Genomic DNA, 22,384 nt, shown 5'->3' with positions numbered 1-22,384 from the left:
CTCCATGCCCTTCGGACCCCCAGCGCAGGCGTACTGAGAGCTCTCCACCATGGCTCCACCCCTGTCCTGAACAATTTGCATATTCTGCTATTATTAGTATAGATGTTAAGTATTCAACCGAGTTTGAAATTGGTATCTAGCTTTTCCTTTTTGCATTGATTTCACTAACTTACCTAGTTGACCAAGGATTTCCCAATGCCAGATTTACCATATTTCAAAGATACACACTTGTACACATCAAAGCTGAAATGATTTCTGCTGACACCATGGTGAAAAGATGAATCCTGATTTTAGTTTTAACCCTCCCAGAAGAAAAGTTTATACTATCTCAGTGAGTGTCTCTCATACTTAAAAAGAAAAATGAAATTTATTGTGAAAACCTGTTATATGTTAAGGTGTCAATACTGTAATTTTCATCTTCGATGTGCTGAAGAGAAAGTTACTTAATATGTGTCTATAAAATTTAAAACAATATAGTGGCTTTAAAATCTCACTATGCAATTATTTAAATAAGTAACCTTTCCTAACATTTATAGGTTATCTTTTAGCAGTTACACCTATAATTGTTTTTTGTAGACTTTGAACAACATAGCCTTTTTTGCACTAAAGTTTTGTAACCAAGATAAGAAACTTACAAATTTTACCAAAAAACCTGTCATCTGTAGTTAGTTGCTTTTTATATGACAAATAGACTCCTGGAGCCATATAATCTCTACAAATCTTTTGTTTAATATTTACATTCATACTTGATATATATTGATGGACATTTGATCCTTTCATATTCTGTGTTCTAACTGAAATAATTTAAAATAAATTCCTTCACAACAGTTTCCCAAAATGTAAGTAACATTAAGCCCTACTAAAAATAGCTGAATTTATTCATTGACTATTTAAGGCAACTTTAATTAGAATAAAATTTTAAATGCTCAAATTGTGAACAGTTGTATTTTAAGTTTAAATAAATGTGCAAGTGCCACTATTCCTAAGTTTAGGTGACTAAAATATAGAAGTACATAATACACTACCTCACACTCTCCCTCCTCAAACAGGCTGGATTATATCTATTTGATTTATACACTGTGACTTTTTCCTGCTGTTTTCCATCAACCTTAATTGTGAAAAATGGTGCCATGCTGCCCTCTTGATATTATTTTGGAGATCAGTTAGGTCTTAAAGCATCCAGATGCATACAGTTCTACACATATCTGTAGAATTAGCTCACTAAGGTCTGCTTGGCAATATTTTTAATTGACTTACATGTTCTGTGGGAAAAGAAGAATCACAAGAAGTCTTTGCAGTTGCATTCCTCTCTTCACGGGGCTCTCCCTTGGGATCTGGATGGATAGTGGAGTTATTCAAAGTGTCAGCAACTCTGTTAATGCTGGTAGTATCTGCTTGACAAAGAGGAAATGGCAACAACTGAATTTTATTCTCCAGGCACTCATTTTAGTGGCTGAACTTGTTTTACTCTGATTCTATGCTTTTGTATTTAAAAAGTAACAATTTTTATTTTCTTTTTACTTTGATCTTTTTATAGTTTTCATAGACTTTGCTTTTACATTAAACATCTCATTTCAGAAAATAAAGTTTTATTATTGCTACTTTCTAAAACCTGATTTCACATTAAAATGAGTGAAATGGTATAAACATCTTATAAAACAAAATGTTATCCTTATTCCCCAGTTACTACACTGCCTGTACATGTAAACATTTATATAGTGAACATCTTACGAATTCAGATTAAAAGAAACTGGCCATAAGATACCCAACAAAGGGCTGTCTAGTATTTAATAAACAGATAAAAGTAATGTAGAGAAACATGCCTACTTCGAAGTTTAAAAAATATTTAAACTTTTATGAGTTTGATGACTTTACAAGTTGAATTTTTATAGAATTTCAGACATCTCCCCTTCCATTCTTAAATTTATATCACTGAAATTTAATTTAGAAGAAAGGAACTGTGATAATATGGTCAACATTAGACCAGATCCTTGACTAATAGCATTTGACTAACCACAGCATTTGACAGATAAGATTAATGGAATCTGAAGTTAATACATTTTACTAGGAAAAATTAGATTTTGTGAAATAAGGTTTTCCAGTGCTTTGGTGTTTTCTGTTTTTCCCCCCCTATATCTCCATTCATGCTAGTAAGCAAGAAGTACTTATTTTGCTTTTAGTTCCCAGTTTTTCTCCCAAGTTTTCTCTTTCCTTTTAAAAGAAGCATTTTAAAGTCAGGGTCAGGCAAAGCTGCCTTGTAATCTGCATTTCTTTTAATGGGTCTAACTTCATATTCTTAAACAGGTGAAGTCACTTAAAATCTAAATCTTTAACAATGCAAACTTTGATTGTGAGACTGCAAATGGCAAAGTTAACATTTTCCTCATAATCATACTTCTTAAACATTATCTCCAAGTTATGTTTATACAGCATCTACATGTTAATATGAAAAATTTCAAGCACTCCCAAGTACAGAGTATGAATCTCAAGTACCCATTACCCAGCTTCAATATCCATCAATATTAAGTCATATGACTTTCATCCATTACCTTTCCCCCTATTTTTCTATTGTGTATTTTTAAAGCAAAACTTGGACATTATGTTATTTCATGTGGTAGTTTTAAATAATAGTCTGAAATATTTAGCATTTTAGTGTATTAGTAATATAGGTACATCATATTAAGGGGTTCAATTTAAAGTGTTTCAATGACAAATAGCAATGATATGAAATGTAATCATGTTATACCTTGAGATTGTCAAACAAAAGCTGGATTTGTGGTGCTGGTGAAGAAACAGATAAAATAGAAAAATGAAGGAAAGAGGGAGAAAACAGGGAAGAAAGTGACAAAAGGTGGTTCTGAGGGAGAGAGGTGGTGGTGATTTTTCTGGGTGTGTGTGTGTGTGTGTGTTAAACATGGGCAGTGGAAGAAGCCTTATCAACTTCTCTGCATTTGCTCTAGAAAGTAAAGACCTCAGATGAAGTAGCAGTTCCTAATTTAAAATTAGTTGCCTGGACCTGTGGTTGTTTTTTTATTTTCAGTTCCTTGGTTCTTTTTTTTTTTTTTTTTTTTTTTAGTTCCTTGGTTTTTTTTTTTTTTTTTTTTTTTTTTAATTTCCAAAATGCAATTGTGCCTCAGTATATGTTGACAAAACTGGTTCAGATTTAGGTTAAAAATCCATCTTCATCTAAATAAAGCCTTTACTTTTACTATATAGGGAGTATTTTAGGTTTAGGAAAAAAAAATACTAACATGTTTTCATTTTGAACAATCTGGAGAATTTTTACCAAGAATACTAAACAGAAATAATAATTTTTTAAAGTAAACATAAAGCTTGTTTTCTTACCTGGCCCAATATCCTTCCTGACATTTTTACAAAGTGTCATTGAAACAATCTTTTCGTTTTCTGATGGGCCTATTGGTCTCTCATTCAGCAACAAGGGAATGCCAGAAGTTGAAGTGCTCACTGTTTGACTTTCATTTTGATTTACTTTTGACCAAGAACTGGGGTCTAAAAAATTCACATATACTGGAGTTTTCTCAGTTTTTTTATCTGAAGTTGAAAGATCAAAGGCTGACTTTCCACTTCTGTTTACTAAATCTCCAGATGGCTTTATGTGAAATGAACATGATTCTTCCAGCTGTCCTTCACTGTAAATTTTTCCTGAAACGATGTCATTTAATGACTCTGTTTTCTCAGTATTATTTAACAATGTATGCTGTCTTTCATTAACATCCACAAACAGGAAAAGGTCATTTTTTGTAGCTTCAGTTAACTGATTCTCATCAATGTGACTCTCTTTACTGGAAAACTGCATTTCTGTGGAAGTTTTCATGTGAACAGCAGTTTTCATATCTTTGGCTTGTGAGGTATGTATATTCTCATTGTTAACTTGAAGTTGAGAAATGTTCATACTGTTTTCTAAATCTCCCAAACAGTCCTTAAATGGACTTTGTGAGTCATTCAGATTTTTACATACAGCTCTTTTCCCAGGGCTTGAGTTTGGTTTCACCAATATAGGCATCATATTAACATTTGTATCTGAATTCTTAAGAAATACTTTAAGATTATCACTGAAAACTGCAGATGAAATGGGGTATTCAACTGCAATGTCATAGGGAATAGTTAGTCCAGGCTTCTCTGAAGTATCCTTACAGATTTGCTGAACATCTGAAGTTTGTTTAAGTGGTAGTGTGCTGCACTCACTTTTATTATTTACCAGTTGTATTTGTTCTATTTTACACTGTTTATCATCTAATATAACATTACTTGAGTCATGTAAATTGTATCTTCGACACTGAACAGGATTCTTTTTTACATCCAGAGATGAATCCAAATCTATTTTGGCTTGGTCACTGTTTGTAATTGTCTTCTTTGTAGCATTTTCTTGAGTCTCTGGAAGCAATCTAAACCGTTGTTCAGAAACATCTTTTTTATGATTTGTACTGTGAGCCATCTCATTTAAGACACTGTTAAATGATATTCTGTTACTTTCAACCTCCAGATGTAAATCTGGACGGTGAACATCGAATCCTTCAGTTCTTTCTAGGTGTATGCTGTCTGTTTCTATTGATATATCTGCCTCTAAAAAAGAATTATTTGGTGATTTAAATTCTGTGGATTCATTGTCTCTTTCTAAGCCCATCTTGTCTTTTATTTCTGTAGTAGCTGCTTTTCTAAAGTCAGTAACATTCAAGGTTTGTCCTTGACTAATTAATTCTTTTTCTATGCAGAGGGTTTTGCTTATAGAGATTTCGCTTTGCTTCTCATCTTGAGGTACACTAGGATCAATTTCATTCTTGGAGATTTTTTCAGTATGCTGTATATCTGTCATGATGAGAACACAGTAAATTTTTATGCACTACAACAAAAGTACTTTTGGTTTAAAACAAGACACGTTGAGGGTATTATAAAAATGGTTTTTATTTCTCTAGTCAAGTCCATATAAACACAGAGCTGATTCGATAAAATCAATTTATCCTAACAATTTATACTCTTAATTTCTATTACTACTTAGATCCAGAAATTGCTAGCTGGCTTCTTCAATACTCTTATCACTTTTTTAATTTACTACCTTGTAAATATATTTTGCTTTTGGAATACTTTTGGCCAAGTGTATAAAATGTCTACTTAAGACATTAATTTTTATTCATTTGGGTTTCAACCATAGATTTCAAAAATTCAGTATAATCACAATAATCTGGAATATAAAGTTCAGAGCTTGTAGGGCTTTTTTAGTCTGACCATTCTCTCTACAACATCTCCACCAAGTGGTTGTTTGGCCTAGTTTTGAACACTTTCAAAGAATTAATTAGTCAAGGACAAAACTTGAATGTTACTGTTTTTAAACAACTTTTTTTCAAGCTGGATGAATTAGTAAATTATTTGAACAGTTTTAGAAAGGTCATTTGATGTAACGTGCTCTAGGTCTGGTCATCAGAAGGTTATTGGAAGCCCATTGGACATTCTCAGCAAAACAGTGAAGGCATAAACCAGAATGCAAAAAGGAAAGAAGTGATGAATAGGCAGAAATGTACTTTTCCCCCAAAAATATTGACTGTAAAGCAGTGGTTCTCAACCTGTGGGTCGCGACCCCTTTGGCGGTCGAGCGACCCTTTCACAGGGGTCGCCTAAGACCATCCTGCATATCAGATATTTACATTATGATTCATAACAGTAGCAACATTACAGTTATGAAGTAGCAATGAAAATAATTTTATGATTGGGTCACAACATGAGGAACTGTATTTAAAGGGCCAGAAGGTTGAGAACCACTGCTGTAAAGAATAGCACAAAGGGACCCTGTTTTGTTAAGATATATACAAATAATGTATTTCTCCAACTACATTACAAGGTCCTCAAAGCAAAGGCTATGATTGAATCCCTCTACAAAGCTCAATATACAAATTAGAAAATATCAATATAATCTTAGGTTACCTTCTATAATGATTTCTTCTGTAAGTGGTCCTTTCTTTTTCTCATTTTCTCTATATTCAGTATCTAAACAAAAACTCACTTTATTTTCTTCCCTAGAATTATATTTCTGTATGATGTTTTGTAATTTTCCCATTGACATATCACTGTTTTCAGTATTTACTTCTGGAAGATTCTAGTGTAAAATGGAAAAGGTTCCTTTAATGTAAAAACAGATTATTTAAAACAATGGGGGGGGGGGTGAGGGGGGAGGGGAAAATGGGGGACATCTGAATACTTTCAACAAAATAAATTTTTTTTAAAAAGTATAAAACATTTAAATTGTGCTGATAAAGTAGGATTACAACTAAAATACAAAAAATTCTGAATAATCAACTGAAGACTAGCTGGAGAGAATCCTGATAAGCAGTGGCACGAAAGGGCTGGCCGGGTTCCCACAGACAGCAGACAAGAAGAAGAAATAAAAGGTATTCAAATTGGAAAGGAGGAAATAAAACTCTCATTCATAGATGACATTAGATATCGTACATAGAAAACCCTAAAGACTCCACCAAAAAACTATTTAATAAATGAATTCGGCAATGTAGCAGGATTCAAAATCAACACTAAAAAAACGATGGGGTTTTTTTGTATATACCAATAATGAACTCTCAGAAAGAGTAACAAAAACAAACAATTCCATTTACCCTTTGTAACAAAAAAAATTGAGATACTTTTATTTATTGCAAAAAAATTGAGATACTTAGGAATAAACTTAACCAATGAAGTAAAAGACTTGTACTTGGAAAACTACAGGATGTTGAAAAAAGAGATAGAGGAAGATATAACAAGTGGAAGAATATACTATGTTCATGAATTTGTAGAATTAGCATCATTAAAATGTCCATACTACCCAAGGCAATCTATAGATTCAATGCAAACCCTATCAAAATACCAACAGCATATTTCACATATCTAGAACAAATACTCCAAAAATTTATATGGAACCAAAAAAGACCCCAAATAGCTGCAGCAATCTTGAGAAAGAACAAAGTTGGAGGATCACAATACCAGATATCAAGTTATACTACAAAGCCACTGTAATCAAAACAGCTTGGTAGTGGCACAAGAACAGGCATATAGGTCAATGGAACAGAACAGAGACCCCAGAAATCGACACAAGCCATTATGCTCAATTAATATTTGACAAAGGAAGCAAAAGCATACAATGGAATCAAGACTGTCTCTTCAATAATAAGTGGTATTGGGAAAATTAGGCACATACATGCAAAAAAATGAAACTAGACCACCAACTTATACCATACACAAGAATAAACACAAAATGGATAAAATACTTAAATTAAGTCATGAAACCATAAAATTCCTGGAAGAAACCATAGGTAGCAAAATCTCAGACATCTCTCATAGCAGTATGTTTACGGATACATCTAGGGCAAAGGAACTTTGGGAAAATTAGGCACATACATGCAAAAAAATGAAACTAGACCACCAACTTATACCATACACAAGAATAAACACAAAATGGATAAAATACTTAAATTAAGTCATGAAACCATAAAATTCCTGGAAGAAACCATAGGTAGCAAAATCTCAGACATCTCTCATAGCAGTATGTTTACGGATACATCTAGGGCAAAGGAAAAAAAACAAATGGGACTACATCAAAATAAGCTTCTACACAGCAAAAGAAACCAGCATCAAATTGAAAGGGGAACCCACTATATGTGAGAAACTGAAAAATCAAGAGTTACATATATAACAATTTATATTAAACAAAGTCATCTTTAGTGAATTTTATCAAGTTGGTATTTAAATGTAAAGTATATTAGTAAAACTAGATTAGTATAGTATTAGAATAACATAGTATAATTGGCATAATAGTCTAAAATATAATCTTTCCCAAAATACAGATTTCATAAACTCATAAATAGTAACTTTCTATTGTGTTATTCTTGTAAAAGAATTGAAAGGCAATGAAATAGATATTAAAATAGAAAAATCAATTTTAGGGTTCACCAATTTTTAAAGTGAACCTTTATATTACTAATTTACACTTTTATTATCTATTTCACTAATATTAATGTTTATTAGCAAACACGTGGTTTAAGAAAATAGCCATGTTTATAACATCAAGTCTTATGATAAAATGTTAACACTATAGAACTCAACTATTATCTACATGTTCTAAACATGGCTTTAATACATCTCAACAAAACTGCTGAGGAAAGCTAAATAGATCAGCCAACAATAATACCTTATATAATTCCTTATTTTAATAATTTACTACAATACTATTAATGATTTTATGAAAAGGTAAATTAATTTTTCTTTGTTACATATGGAAAGTCATTCAATTTACACACACACACACACACACGTGTGGTTTTTCATGCATAAAAGCAATACAGGAAATTTTATTAAATCTAGCTTTTTAAAAAGCATTCACTTCTTAGAAATATAAGTGCAAGAAGAAAATGTGTCTGACTATTCCTACATTATTTTTGCAATATTTCTTTTGCATTTAACAGTTATTTTAAATGTCTACAACTATTCAAAATATTTAAATATATAATAAACCTACATGCTTTCCCCCAGTTCTTAATGCTTTCTCATGCTCATTTTGAAGATTAAGGAACTTTTCTTCATTTTCTTTTAACTTCTCCCTTTGCAGCTCATTATCTCTTTCAAGGGTCTGCAATAAAATTAATTATCCAAAAAATAATCAATACTACATTAATGAATTTTGATGTGTTTTATGTTACTTAGACCTTTGCTTCTAACATGCTGCAAGTGCCATACAGATCAGTGATAATGTGCTATCTCAACAATAATTTTCATAAATTAACAGAAAGGTGCTTATAGTTTAGTTAACAGGAAAAGAGGGGGAGGTTATGAAAAAGAAATGACTATAAAAGGACATAAAAACATTGCCATTATTCAGTTTCACCACATAAGTTTTAATGTACTGAAAAAGTAATATAAACTACAGCATTGAAAAATATGAAATGCAGCATAATCCAGCATATAACACTACTAAAAAATTTTACCACAGAACATTTTTCCACATCTGTTTATTTTAGGAATTAACTGGCTAGAGAGCCCTTAAATACAATGTTAATTTTTAATTTCAAATTAACACATTTTAAGTAGAGTTTTAATATTTACTCTATTAATCAATTACTTTATAAAATAACATAATATAAACACCATCACACTACCCTCTCTCCCCGCCCCCAAAGAAAACCTTTAAAGACTAAAACCACTACTGTTTTCTAAGACACGGGTTTTAAAGCTATTGGTATCAGTGTCACCAATATTATTAGGTTTCTCTAATGTCTGCTGATAATCCAAATGAACCTCTGTAAAAAGACAAGTAGTAAGAACTCTACCTATATGTCTACTATATCTGGAATTTTTAAGTTCATTTGTTGATCATTATTAAAGCTATCTATGTACATTCAGGGTAAACATTTCCAGCCACACAAAGAAAAGGTAAGGTTTTCCAATTCCCTCCTCAGAGGTAACCACTCAGGCAGTTTCTTGTGTACCCTTCCAGAAATTGTCATATAAGCATAAAGAATATAGTACTATACATACCGTATTATTCTGCATCTGTTTTGAAAAAATTAATATGTCTTGCTTACTTTCCATATCATTATATACAGACCTATCTCATTTTAAAGGCTTCACAGTGTTTCATCTATATAGAGTTCTCAATTATATCTAAAATGTCAATCTGCAGGCAAAATTATGGAAACATAATTTTACAATTTTAACATAAAGATTCTCCTCTAGCCCATAAAGAACTAAACATTTAATGAGCTCCTAATATGTGCCAGATACAGATACTCTTATATGCTCTTATGCTATGGTAGTGAAAATTTACTGTTCTATTGGAAGTTATACTCTATCAGGAGATTATTTGGTACTAGAGGCCCAGTGCACGAAAATTAGTGCACTCAGCGAGGCGGGGATCCCTCAGCCCGACCTGAGCCCTCTCGCAGGCTGGGAGCCTGCTCCCTGTGGGCCTAAACCGCAGTCTGGCCTCCCTCTGCGGGAGGCAACCAGGTGGTGATCAGGGGACGGCTGTGGCCACAAGCGGCTGGCCCCACCCCCCCATCGCCATCCCCTCCCTCTGCCCACTGGCATATGCTTTGGCTGGCCTGGCGCCACCTGCTCGTTGGCCCCGCCCCCTGTCAACTGGTTGTTCTGCCGTTTGGTCGATTTGCTTATTACGCTTTTATTATATAGGATTGTTTGCATCTGGATTAACAATCAAAAACCCTGGCTGAAAAAATGGATATTGTGGAAAGTCAAAATAAAAACACCTGTTAATATTTTAATATATCCCAAACTGAGTAAATTATCCTGGTTAATACTATGATTATGGCAGCAAACTAAGTAAATTATTCTTATTAACACTATGCCTATGGCAGTATAACTATACTTATATCTGGACTAAACTATAATTAAATCATAGTATAAAATATTCTCCATCATGAGAATTTATTTCTCTATGCTCCAAACTGTACAATAAAAATATAAGACAGATGGCAGCATTACCGCACAGTGCTGAAACACAGTAGGCCATTATGAAGAGTAATGATCCCTTTTAGTACAGGTGGATTTAGAATGTTCAAGAAAACACTTGAGATACCTATGCAGCATAATCCTCAGCAACAGTTCTACATTAATATTTTCTTATGCTATATAGCAGTGGTTCTCCAGCACCAGTCTGCAAACAAGCACTGATTGCAAACAAGCATGGTAAAATTTCACTAGCCATGGCAAAAAAAGTCAATTGGAGGGCATCATGTCTTTTCTTGTAACAGACTCTCCTTTTACCTGAGATTATATTCTTACTATACTTTTAGTGTTAAAATGTTCTCCTTCATAAAATGAAAAAGATGATAGATGGTATTAGTTATTTTTTAATGTCCTTATTCAAATAAAAAGCTGACAATTCTATCCTGTTTTTGCCAATACTTTGAAATTTTACTATATGAAATCTAGTTTCTCTCTATATTATAAAGGCACAGGTAATAATGGTGCTAGTTAAAGAGAGAGGCATTTGGAGTACCCAAGATTTTAGTAGTGTCATTAAAAGATCCTGGAACCATAGTTACAGTTATCATGAACTCAAAGAAACACATGACTCTCTCTCTCTCTCTCTCTCTCTCTCTCTCTCTCTCTCTCTCTCTATATATATATATATAATTGTAACTACTCTAGGCTCTGTAGAATTCAATGATACATAAACATTGGATTTAGAATGCATGGAAAACAATTTAAAAGTTGTGGTTTTCATAGAATGGATCTAACAAAAGTGGCAGCTCTCACAGGTCTAGGAAAAATACTAACAATGTTATGTAGAAATAGTGCTAGAATAGAGTCAGGACAAATATTTACTCCTGGTTTTGCCACTAATTATGAGACTTTGAACTACATGCTTATACTTTCTGGATCTCTAGCTCATCATGAAATGATTAGACTAGCTAATCTCTAATATTTTGTTCATCCTAAAAACTGAGGTTTCAACTCCTTTAAGTGGATTAGAAGACAAGTCTGATAACTGCTACTCATAAAGAATGTGTATAAACTACATCACATATTTCTTGGGAGGAGGTTCAACATATCAGAGAAATGGTTCCAAATTATCCATCTGTAGGGTGGGTGGAAAAGGTATCAGGGATACTTGCTTATACCTGGACTTTCAGAGAAATGATTTCTACTTGTCTTTTATTTGAGTAGGTGAAGAGGTTAAGAGGAGGAAGAGGTTTGACTCAAGCACACCTCTTCCTTCTTCCTCTTCTAGGTCTAATTCCTATAGAGGCAAGAGAAATAAGGAAGGCAAAACTTTCTTTGCATGACTAGTCAAAAAACATCAATGATGAGATAAATCTTGCACTGCTAAGGTTAGGTTTGGTTCCATTCAAAGGTGATGGACTCAGCATAATTTGTGAGGCCCGGTGCAAAAATTAAAAAAAAAAAAAAGGGCAGGGGAAAAAGTGCTATTAAAGATATTACAAAAGTTTTTTCTTTCTTCATGGTCCTTCCCTCCTCCCTTCCTCTCTATCCCCAGCAACCTATCATGGGGCTTTTTATTTTCTACTTAATGCCATAGTCCCTGAGCAGAAGGATACTCACAGGACAAATGCAGATCCTCACAGATGCCTAAAGCCTTGCCACTTGACTCAGCATAAGTACAAGCTACCAGTTACTGAATTCTACCTACTGCAAGTGGCTGGACCCATGTACTATGTCCTGGCTGTGGGTGAGGGAAGTCAATCTCCTGTCTCATGGGCCCTTTGCCCAACCCATGGCAGATGGGTAACCCTCAAGGGATTGCAACTGCCAGGCAGAGATGCACCTCTGTACCTGAACTGGAGACTCACTTCCTGCCAAGTCACCTATCTAACATGCTAAATGCCAAGATATTACCAACCCAGGATACAGGATGCTGCAGGGCACATGCACTCCACTCAGACCCTCCCTCCTGCATCTGGGCCTCTCACCACCAATGTGAACTAGTTGCAAGTCTCGAGACAGGAACAGGGAAGATGAGGCCAGGCAGGGCCCAGGGTGCAGAAGGGTAGAAGAGCCAGCAGCCAGGAGGTGGTCCTGGGAGGCAGTGGGAGACTGGGAGCTGAGGCTCAAGCTCCCAGTGCCATCATCAGACTTAATTTACAAAACATACATTCAAAGATAAAAATTCATTAAGATTTGAAGACAGTAACCAGAGAACACTAAACCTGAAGCACAAGGCCCTTCTGAGACTGGGTCCATATGCAACTGCATTGGTTACATACCCATGAAGTTGGCCCTGGTCTCTGCTGATGGTGGTCTTTACACAGGAGGTGATTGTAGTTTTCTTAGGAAATGTTCAGCATCACCCTGGATTCCCAAGAATCCCTTTAGAGGGGCATAAATCCTTCTACTGGCCACCCCAGTGGAACAGGTCCCCAGCTCCTCCTAAGCTGTACATCCCATCACTTGGCTCAGTAGCAAACAAGGCAGTTCCTACCCTTCCACTAACCTCCATGGTCCTTCCTGTGGATTCAAGGCACCATCAAAGTTCTCTCTTCTGCATCCTTCCAGATACGTTCAGTATTGGAACAAGTATAATACACTTCAAGCCCCTTTGGCACAGATTATTCCAAAGACTTTCCTCCTTGAAATTTCTAGACCATAACTGAGCGTTAGTCTGTAAGTTCTTGGCACACTTCCAAACCTCAAGAAACATGTCAATCCTTCCACATCAACTTATCTCACTCTACTGGCAACACCAGAGTGAACATTAAGGTTTCTATCCATCTAAGAAACAAGAGGGCAGTCTGCCCTTCCCCTTTTTGTACCACAATCTTTACAAGTGATTTTCCTATAGACTCCTTCACTTAGCTTTGTGAGGGGAAATGGGTGCTCCTCCACTAGGAATGCAAAAAAAACAAACAAACAAAAAAACAAACAAACCTGCTTATTGAACCCTCACTCCCAAACATCAGTGACCATAACTTCTTCCCCTCCTCAATCACTTTCTTACATATACTGCTAATTGGCAGAGAACTTTTCTACTACACTGAAAGGTTTACAAGGGTATGAAAGGTGTGGCTTTCAGTTCATAGAGTAGAATCACATCCCATCCAGCTCCAAGTGTTAATAGTGTCAAGGCTGAGAGACCCTGGGCCTAGGAAATGTTACCAGAAAGGGACTGGCTGGAGTGTGTCTGCCTTGGACGGGCCTGTAGTGTGTGGGTTCTTCCTTTGTGCAGGAAAGAGTTCACAATATGAGTCCAGGTGATTTTGACAGTATGTGTATTAAAGCTGGGGACAGTGAAACAAGGAAGGGCTTAGGATAGAAGAAGCAACAGGAGATAAACTATGTGGGATTGTTGTCAGGTCACTGAGAAGTTAGAGAAAAGGGGGCCTTGGAAATAGGTTCAGGAGGTTAGCCCAGGGCAAGCTGGCACTGCCCATTGCTCCCTTGGTTGCAAATTTCTTGGGATTCCTTAGAGTTTAGGAGATGCATGCCTGTGGGGGAAGAAGAGATGGAAGGGAAAGGCAGGGGGGCATGCTGCTGGGAGGGAGAGAGTGCACTGGGTCTTTCTGACTTGAGGGTTTTAAAGGCTGGGAATTTAGGGGAGGTCTCTCATGGAAGGATCTCAATAGGATATTCATCAGCTTTTCCAGGTTTTTCTGCTTTTCTAGGCCTTGAGCTGAAATACAACTGAGGCCTAGATGTTATCTCTAGAGAGAAAAGGTCAGGGTGTCTAAGCTGCATGATCATCAATATGCCAGGGGAGGAAAGACCACCCTGGGGGTGAGGTATGGTGTTAGTTTTGTCTGTTAGGCACCCAGAGCTTTCTGCTCTGGTGACCTTCTATATCTGGCTGTAAATTGCTCAGCCAGTTTGTTCAGCTACCTGTCCCAGTTTCCCCATTCCACTTGTCAAGGAATTTCCTAGCTATCCTGACTCAGAAAGGCCTTGGGTATCCTTGAACATGGGTCAAGAGGGAGGCTGTGAACACTGACACAGCAGAGGAGTCTGCTCTGTCCTCTCCCATTCCTTGGCTTTCTTGATCATTAGTGACTCATGGCCCTTCCCCTGCACTCCCAAGCCTGCCTGAACTCCTGCCTGGAGAGAGAAGACATTCTCCTTCCCAGGTGTGATTCATTTGACCCATGCCCCACATAGAGACCTCCCCACTGGAGATAAGCCTTCCAGGAGAGAGGTCTGGAGAGGGGTGGTGGTTAGCTGCTTATTCTTTTCCTCTGACCTTGCCTGTCTGTAGTAGGTAGTTAGGTAGACATGAGCAGAGTAGGAACAGTAAGTTGGGTACAGAAGATCACTAGAATGAAAAGTCCTGGATGCCTAGCAACAGATAATTGTAAGGTGGGACCTCAACCCCTGGGTGACTTTTCCTTCCCTAGCCTATTGCTGGTCATGCAGTTTGGATCCTCCCTGACCTTTCCTCCCCTGGCATGTTGCTAGTCATGCAGTAGACACCCACTCCAGCCATTCCCACCCCGGGCAAGCCCCCACCGCCCCAGTGTCTGTGTCCATTGGTTATGCTAATATGCATGCATACAAGTCCTTTGGTTTCTCTCTAACCCCCTCTCATAGTTTAATTTTAACACCATGATAAAGAATATACTGAAAAAAGCTAATGACACATTTTACTAATTTAATATCTGAATGAATTTATATTACATGATTTTTTACAAAGTACCATTTCCAAGAGTTCCTCAAAATAATTAAAGTTCTTTGAAATGGACCATGGATTCTGAGACACTAATGCAAAATGTGAAGAATTCAAGACTAAAACTTTTGTTGGCTTGCCCCCAAACTAGTAAACATATCCCTACTAAAATGTCATATTACCAATGGCCTAGGATGCCATGGAATGCATTCAGAATCAAATGGAGGAAAAGCAAAAGATAGAAAAACAAAACAAAACAGGAGTTTTCTTTCATATACCATTTTTTAAAAAAATAGAAGATTATTATAAATACATATTTAAATGAGTATACTATCCCATAAACATATGTTCTAAGCATACATACATTTCAATAATTATCTGCCAGAGTATCATGGTCTAAAATATCAAGGAAAAACTGATTTATTTTTATTCTTTATTTATTTAAAAATATTTAAATGTAATATTTTCTCCAATTTTACTGAGATATAATTGACATAAACAATGTATAAGCTTAAGGTGTCCAAGGTAATGATATGATACCAGTATAGTGAAATTATTACCACAATAAGGTTAACATCTCTTTCAGCTCACATAATTACCATTTTGTGTGTGTGTGTGGTGAGAACATGTATGATCTACTCTCCTAGCAAGTTTCAAGTATATAATACAGTATGTTAACTAAAGTCATGCTGTACATTAAATCCCCAGAAGTTGCTCATCTTATAACTAGAAGTTTGTAACCTTTGACGAACATCTCCCCATATCTCCTTATTTATTTATTTATTTTAATCCTTACCCGAGGATAATTTTTCCCATTGACTTTTAAAGAGTAGGAGGGAGGGAGGTGGGGAAATAGGGAGGGAGAGAGAGAGGAAAACATCCAATGTGACCAAGGCCAAGGCAGGGAAGAACCTGAAACCGAGGTATATGTCTTTTGGTCCTTGGGCTGATGCTCTAACCACTGCACAAACCATCCAGGACCCAATTTATTATTTAATGGGAGTATGTAAGAGACCTGGCTCAAAATGTGCATATGTCTCCATTTAATACTCACTAACTGAGGGCTCTCACTATGTGCTAGGAACTGACTTAGGCATGATTTCATCTGTTATTTATTTCCCACATTGTATCTGGTTTTAAAAATATTTACTGACTTCCAAAATATCTTATGATTGCTTGCCTGTTTTTCTTCTTGAATATGAGTAATCTCTTCTGTAATCTTCTTATTTAATTCCAATTCCTTAAAAAATTTGAACAATTTTATGTTATGATAGAAAATTCAGCAAATTCTACATTCAATTCAGTGCTCAACAAATTTCGGTGGGTCATGAGTGCCAACATCTGTCTGCTGTTGAAGCAGTGACTCTAGTGAACTAAAGATGGTATTATATAACCAATATAGGCTGGCATAGACTTATACATGTCCATGTTCAATTAACAGAATTTCTCATCTCCAAAAACTTTTCAGAAGACACCACTATACTCTAAGAAAGTGGTTGGCAAACTGCGGCTCGCGAGCCACATGCGGCTCTTTGGCCCCTTGAGTGTGGCTCTTCCTAAGCCTTAGGAGTACCCTAATTAAGTTAATAACAATGAACCTACCTATATAGTTTAAGTTTAAAAAATTTGGCTCTCAAAAGAAATTTCAATCGTTGTACTGTTGATATTTGGCTCTGTTGACTAATGAGTTCTGTTGACTAATGAGTTTGCCGACCACTGCCCTAAGATAATCTGACACCATGTTAAAGTGCAAAGAAAATTACTATGACCAAATTTTATTGTCTTAAAGCCTTGCTGATAATGGCAAAAATCTAATAATTAAAAAGATTCATACTACTGTTTTCTCTATGTATATTAACTTTACAGAGAAGGAACATTTTGGTATAATCATGAATATATCAATTAAATACCATGTTGAGTCTTTCTTGAAGTTCCTGAATTTTTTGTTCTTTAATTGTTAAATTAATGTTTTCTTCTCCCATCTTATGTTGCCATGTGACTTTGGACTTTATCAAGTCTGAGGTTACTTTTTTTAGTTCCTTAAGAAACATGAAACAAAAAATTCAGTATGCATATTTCATCAAAGCAAGGTACTTTTCTGACAGTTTAAAAGCCAATTTTAAACCTATCAGTATAATTTACAATATTTCATATATCAAGATGATACTACTCCCAGGTCCAACAAGGTGTATTTCCCCTAGTTCTATTGCAAGGTAATTAGCCAAGGTGAGAACATTATTAGTGACTATGGAATATGCAAACACAATGACACAGGGGAAGAAAGCATGATCTTTGCTCTTAAAGGAGCATGGTAACTAAATGCACTAACGAACCATAAGTAGAATATTTTCTTTCATTACTTATCCAACAAAAATCTTCTGATATAAAGAGATGATTAAATTCCCAAGTTCATTAGCATCTAATAAGAAAAAATTTGTGTAAGAAATAATTACAATATAATGTGATGAGTGCTATATTTCGGAATGCAGAGAAGCATGAAGAACACAGTTGGCTGAGGGCATCAAGAAGGCATTTCATAGAAAAGTAGTAGTTGAATTAAGTCTTTAAAAGATAAATTTGCAGCCGAAACCGGTTTGGCTCAGTGGATAGAGCGTCGGCCTGCGGACTGAAGGGTCCCGGGTTCGATTCCGGTCAAGGGCATGTACCTGGGTTGCAGGCACATCCCCAGTAGGAGATGTGCAGGAGGCGGCTGATCGATGTTTCTCTCTCATCGATGTTTCTAACTCTCTATCTCTCTCCCTTCCTCTCTGTAAAAAATCAATAAAATGTATTTTTAAAAAAAGATAAATTTGCAAAGACAAAAAAGGATTAGATATTCCAAGCAAAAATATTCTACATGCAAAAATGTACAGAAACATGGAAGATTTTTCAGGGAAACAAAATTAATATGATATGGCTAGAACTCATATGTTATAGCTAAGGGGGAAGAGTAGAATATTGGTAACAGTGGCTAGAAATTTGGCAGAACCCAAATATTGAATGAAAGGGATTTGCAGGCCAAACTAGAGTTTTAATTTTATCCTACAGGCAATGAAGTATTAACCATTGAAGGATTTTAAATAGAACAACATAAAAAGATTTGCATTTTAGAAAAATAATTCTGGCCTCATAGTACAGGATAGAATTGAAGAGAATATAAAAGAAGCCTTAATTTGTGAAGTTACATGTCCACTGAGATTAACAGATACCATCCAAATACATAAAATCCTGAAACCTTCCTCTCTCTTACTATACCTGTGTACTTACTTGTGTACTTACCCTACTGCTGTCCTCTGTATGCTGCCTATGTTAAATACTCAAAGATCTGATTTTCACATTCTTTTAAGTGTTTTTAATTTTTAGTTAATCCTCACCCGAGGATATTTTTCCATTGATGTTTTAGAGAGAGTGGAAGGGAGAGACAGAGAGAAACATTGATTGGTTGCCTCCTGCACAAACCCCAACCAGGGCCGGAGAACCTGAACCAAAGTACGTGCCCTTGACTGGAATCAAACCTGGGACTCTTCAGTCCACCAGCTGACGCCCTATGCATTGAGCCAAACCAGCGAGGGTTGATTTTCACAGTTTTGACTACACAGGATCTGAACTCCCTTTGGATTTTAGGAGCTCTACAATATAAGAGCCCACCAGAGAAGTCAGAAATGTCAGCTTTATAAGCATGAGACCAGGCTCTGCTGGTCAGATGCACCTGTCTTGAATACTGGATTGGGAACTAGTATAACAAAGAACAAGAAGTGTTGCAAATCCATTTGCTGGTAGACAGCAGGTACGTGCTAGGAACTTCAAGCTTCCATGGAAAACATTGATACCATTGCAGCAGGTAGCAGCTCCCACTATGGTCAACAGTGATATACAAACTGCAGGGCACAGTATTCAGTAGTGGAAGTTGGTTTTATGCTGTGGTCTTGGATACGGCATAGCTTCCCTTGTTTCTGAGTCTAAGATGACCAACATCCAAATTCCTTTCCTGACAAAATCATCTTACAATTGAGAAACTTGACTAATATACTTCAATTTTTAAAAGGCTACATTTTTCAACAACTAAATACATGGAGCTATTTTATCAGCCAAATTTCATAGGAGATTCTCTAAAGTGCATCAATTCCTGTTACAATCATTGTTATGAAACAACAGAGATGTGGGAAGGGGGAGGTGGGGTGAAAACCTAGTATATGACTGTCAAAAGTAAAAACTAACTGCTTATGTCTTCTTCTCTTATATATTAATTACTTAATCTTAAGAGCATAATAAATTAAGAGACCTCCATGAAATGATTTTCCACTGAAAATATGCTTGTGATTTTATAGCCTTTATAGCTTTTAAATATCCTGAACTTTTAGTATTGTCTGTTTTCTAACCATTTTATTTAAAACTGTAAGTGCAGCAAATAAACAGCACATGCTTTGATCTCATTAAATTACAACTTATAGTTCCTAGAGTCATAAATATTGTGCCCTTTTCTCCTTTTCCCCTCCTTTTCTGGTATGGGGTAGTCTGTTAAATATCACTATCTCCTTGAGTGCTCTGACGTTTACTCAGACAAACAGCAGAGGTTATGAATTCTGCTCACAGATAGTATCGGGAATTCTTCATGATGGCCATAATAGTGAACCCAGCATTCAGACCTGGAATACCTACTTTAATCTAACAACTAAGTTTCATCTGTTTAACTTTGCTCCACAAAGATAGAATCCCATCTTATCACAAACCAATAATTTAAATGCTCTGGACAAAATCACAAAACAGTATAAAATAAAAATAAAATTATCTCTGGGGCAATTAATGGTTAAAAGTTTTAAATAAGTGATATAACCAATGCTACTAAAACTTAATTAGCTTCTGAAGAGGAAAATAAAAAAAAGACAAGAATGTTTCTTAAAAAGTTTTAAATAAGTGATATAACCAATGCTACTAAACTTAATTAGCTTCTGAAAAGGAAAATAAAAAAAAGACAAGAATGTTTCTTAAAGTTAAAAATCAAGATTACTTTTAAAAATACAAAATTTTTATAAATAGATTGTTTGAAATATTAAAAATTGTCTGTTAAATGTATATATTTTTAAATTATCATCCTTTCAACTACTTGGATTTGGAACTCTCAAAGTTAATACAATTCTCTCACTTTTTTGGCAGCATGGTCACTAACTGTAATGCTTTCTAGAGCGACTGAGGCCACCAGGGCATGATACACAGTACAATCTGGTAGCCCTGGCCCAGGCTCCTCTGGGGAAAAAGGACAAGCATGTTCATGAGACACAGTTTCACTTGTGCCTAAAAAGAGACAATTTTCATCCTTTTACATAGATCCACTAAGGCGTCTATCTCTCCTTAGATTTACATGAGCCTCGTCTCCATCTACAGGTCAGTCTTAAACTATACATTTGAAATATAATAGTTTATTATGTTATAAAGAAACATTTGTCTCTAGTAAAGAATACATAATTTAGTATAGAAATTTATGAGGCATAATCTTTTCATAATGCAAAAGCTAATTGAATTAATATTTTAATATAGTCATCAAAATTAATTATTTAATAGCTTAAGTTATTGATCAAAAATATTAAATCAAAAATAAACGAACCAAAGAGAGATCACTGAAAACAACTACTCAGCGAGTATTTAGCATTTGAAGTTTATACTGACAAAAATTAGTGGTCCTAACTGTTTTTTGATTTGAGACTACAGACAAATTTTTCAAATTGCAGCTTTTCCTCTTCATATGTAAAAGAGCCATTTTTAATATTCTAGGATGTGACCGAAAAGAAAACGTTCAGATGCCAATCACAAGTTTAAGCACTTCTGACTGATGAGCTACAAACAGAGATTCCTAGGACACACTCCTTGGGTTCGATTAATTGATTAGAGTTGTTCACAGACTCAGGAAAAACACTTAGGTTTACCAGCTTATCAAAGGATATAGTAAGGATACAGATGAACAGCCAGATGAAGGATACGCAGGGCCAGATCTAGGAGGGTCCCAAGCACAGAACTTCTGTTTCTATGAAGTTTGGGTGTGTTACCCTCCCAGTACATGGATGTGTTCAACCTGGAAGCTCTCCAAAACCCATACTACTGGATTTTTATGAAGGCTTCCTCACATAGGCATGATCAATTATTAACTCCTTTTCTAGCCCCTCTCCCCTTTCTGGAGAAGTGAGTGGTATGAAGGAAACAGGGCTGAAATTTTCAAGTTTCTAATCATGGCTTCGTCATTCTAGTGATCAGTCCCCATTGAGGAGCCCACCCAGAGTCACCTCATTAGAACAAAAGGTGCTCCTATCACTTAGAACATTCATTACAAGGGTTTTAAGAGTTCTGTGCCAGGAACTGTGGGCAGAGACCAATACATATATTTTCTATTACCTCACACTTTTCTATATACCAACAGTGAACAAGTTGAATTTGAAAATAGAAACACATTACCATTAACATTAGCACCCTACAAAATGAAATATATAGGTATCAATGTAACAAAATATAAAATATCTATGAGAAAAACTACAAGACTCTGATGAAAGATATCAAAGAAAAACTAAATATTTATGGGTAGGAAGACCCAATATTTTCAAGATGTCAATTCTTCCCAACTTGATCTATTGATTAATTACAATCCCAATCAAAATCCCAGCAAATTATTTTGTGGATATCAGCAAACTAATTCTAAAGTTTATATGGAGAGGCAAACCCAGAACAGTTCATTCAACAGTGTAAGAGGATTGACACTACCCAGCTTCAAGACTTTAAAAGACAATTAAGTCAGTGGAACAGAAATGAGAACCCAGAATAGACCCACATAAATACCATCAACTAGTATTTAATAAAGGAGCAAAGAAAATACAATGGAGCAAAGATAATCTTTTCAACAAAGGGTGATGGAACAATGGGACATTCACATGCAAAAAAGAATCTAGACAACTGTATACCCTTCACAAAAACTCAAATGGATCATAGACCTAGATGTAAAATACAAAGCTATAAAACTCCTAGAACAATGAAGAAAATCTAGAGGACCTTGTATATAAGTGACTTTTTAGGTAAAATGCCAAAGGCACAATCCACAAAAGAAATAAGTGATAAGATAGACTTTATTAAAATTAAAAGCTTCTACTTTGCAAAAGACAATGTCAAGAGGAGGAAACAAGCCACAGAGTGGGATAAAATATTTATAAAAGACACATCTGATAAAGGACTGTTACCCAACTATAGATAAAATTCTTAAAATTCAACAATAAG

General features: G+C 35.5%; 1 protein-coding gene across 1 annotated transcript in view; it reads right to left on the bottom strand.

Annotated features, from left to right (window-relative positions):
* Positions 1-3,101: 3,101 nt before the first annotated feature.
* CCDC73 (coiled-coil domain containing 73) overlaps positions 3,102-22,384 on the bottom strand; it is a 57,568-nt gene continuing 38,285 nt past the window's right edge. The window contains exons 9-12 of the mRNA XM_014534952.1: positions 17,041-17,169; positions 16,311-16,370; positions 8,516-8,626; positions 3,102-4,861 (exon numbers count right to left, since the gene is read on the bottom strand). Coding sequence (XP_014390438.1) covers positions 3,209-4,861; positions 8,516-8,626; positions 16,311-16,370; positions 17,041-17,169 — 1,953 coding nt within the window. The 3' untranslated portion in view covers positions 3,102-3,208. The remainder of the gene's footprint in view (positions 4,862-8,515; positions 8,627-16,310; positions 16,371-17,040; positions 17,170-22,384) is intronic.

The sequence above is a fragment of the Myotis brandtii genome, unplaced genomic scaffold, assembly GCF_000412655.1.
Source record: "Myotis brandtii unplaced genomic scaffold, ASM41265v1 scaffold1341, whole genome shotgun sequence".
Classification (NCBI taxonomy): Eukaryota; Metazoa; Chordata; class Mammalia; order Chiroptera; family Vespertilionidae; genus Myotis; species Myotis brandtii.
This window is presented reverse-complemented; position numbering and strand designations above follow the sequence as displayed.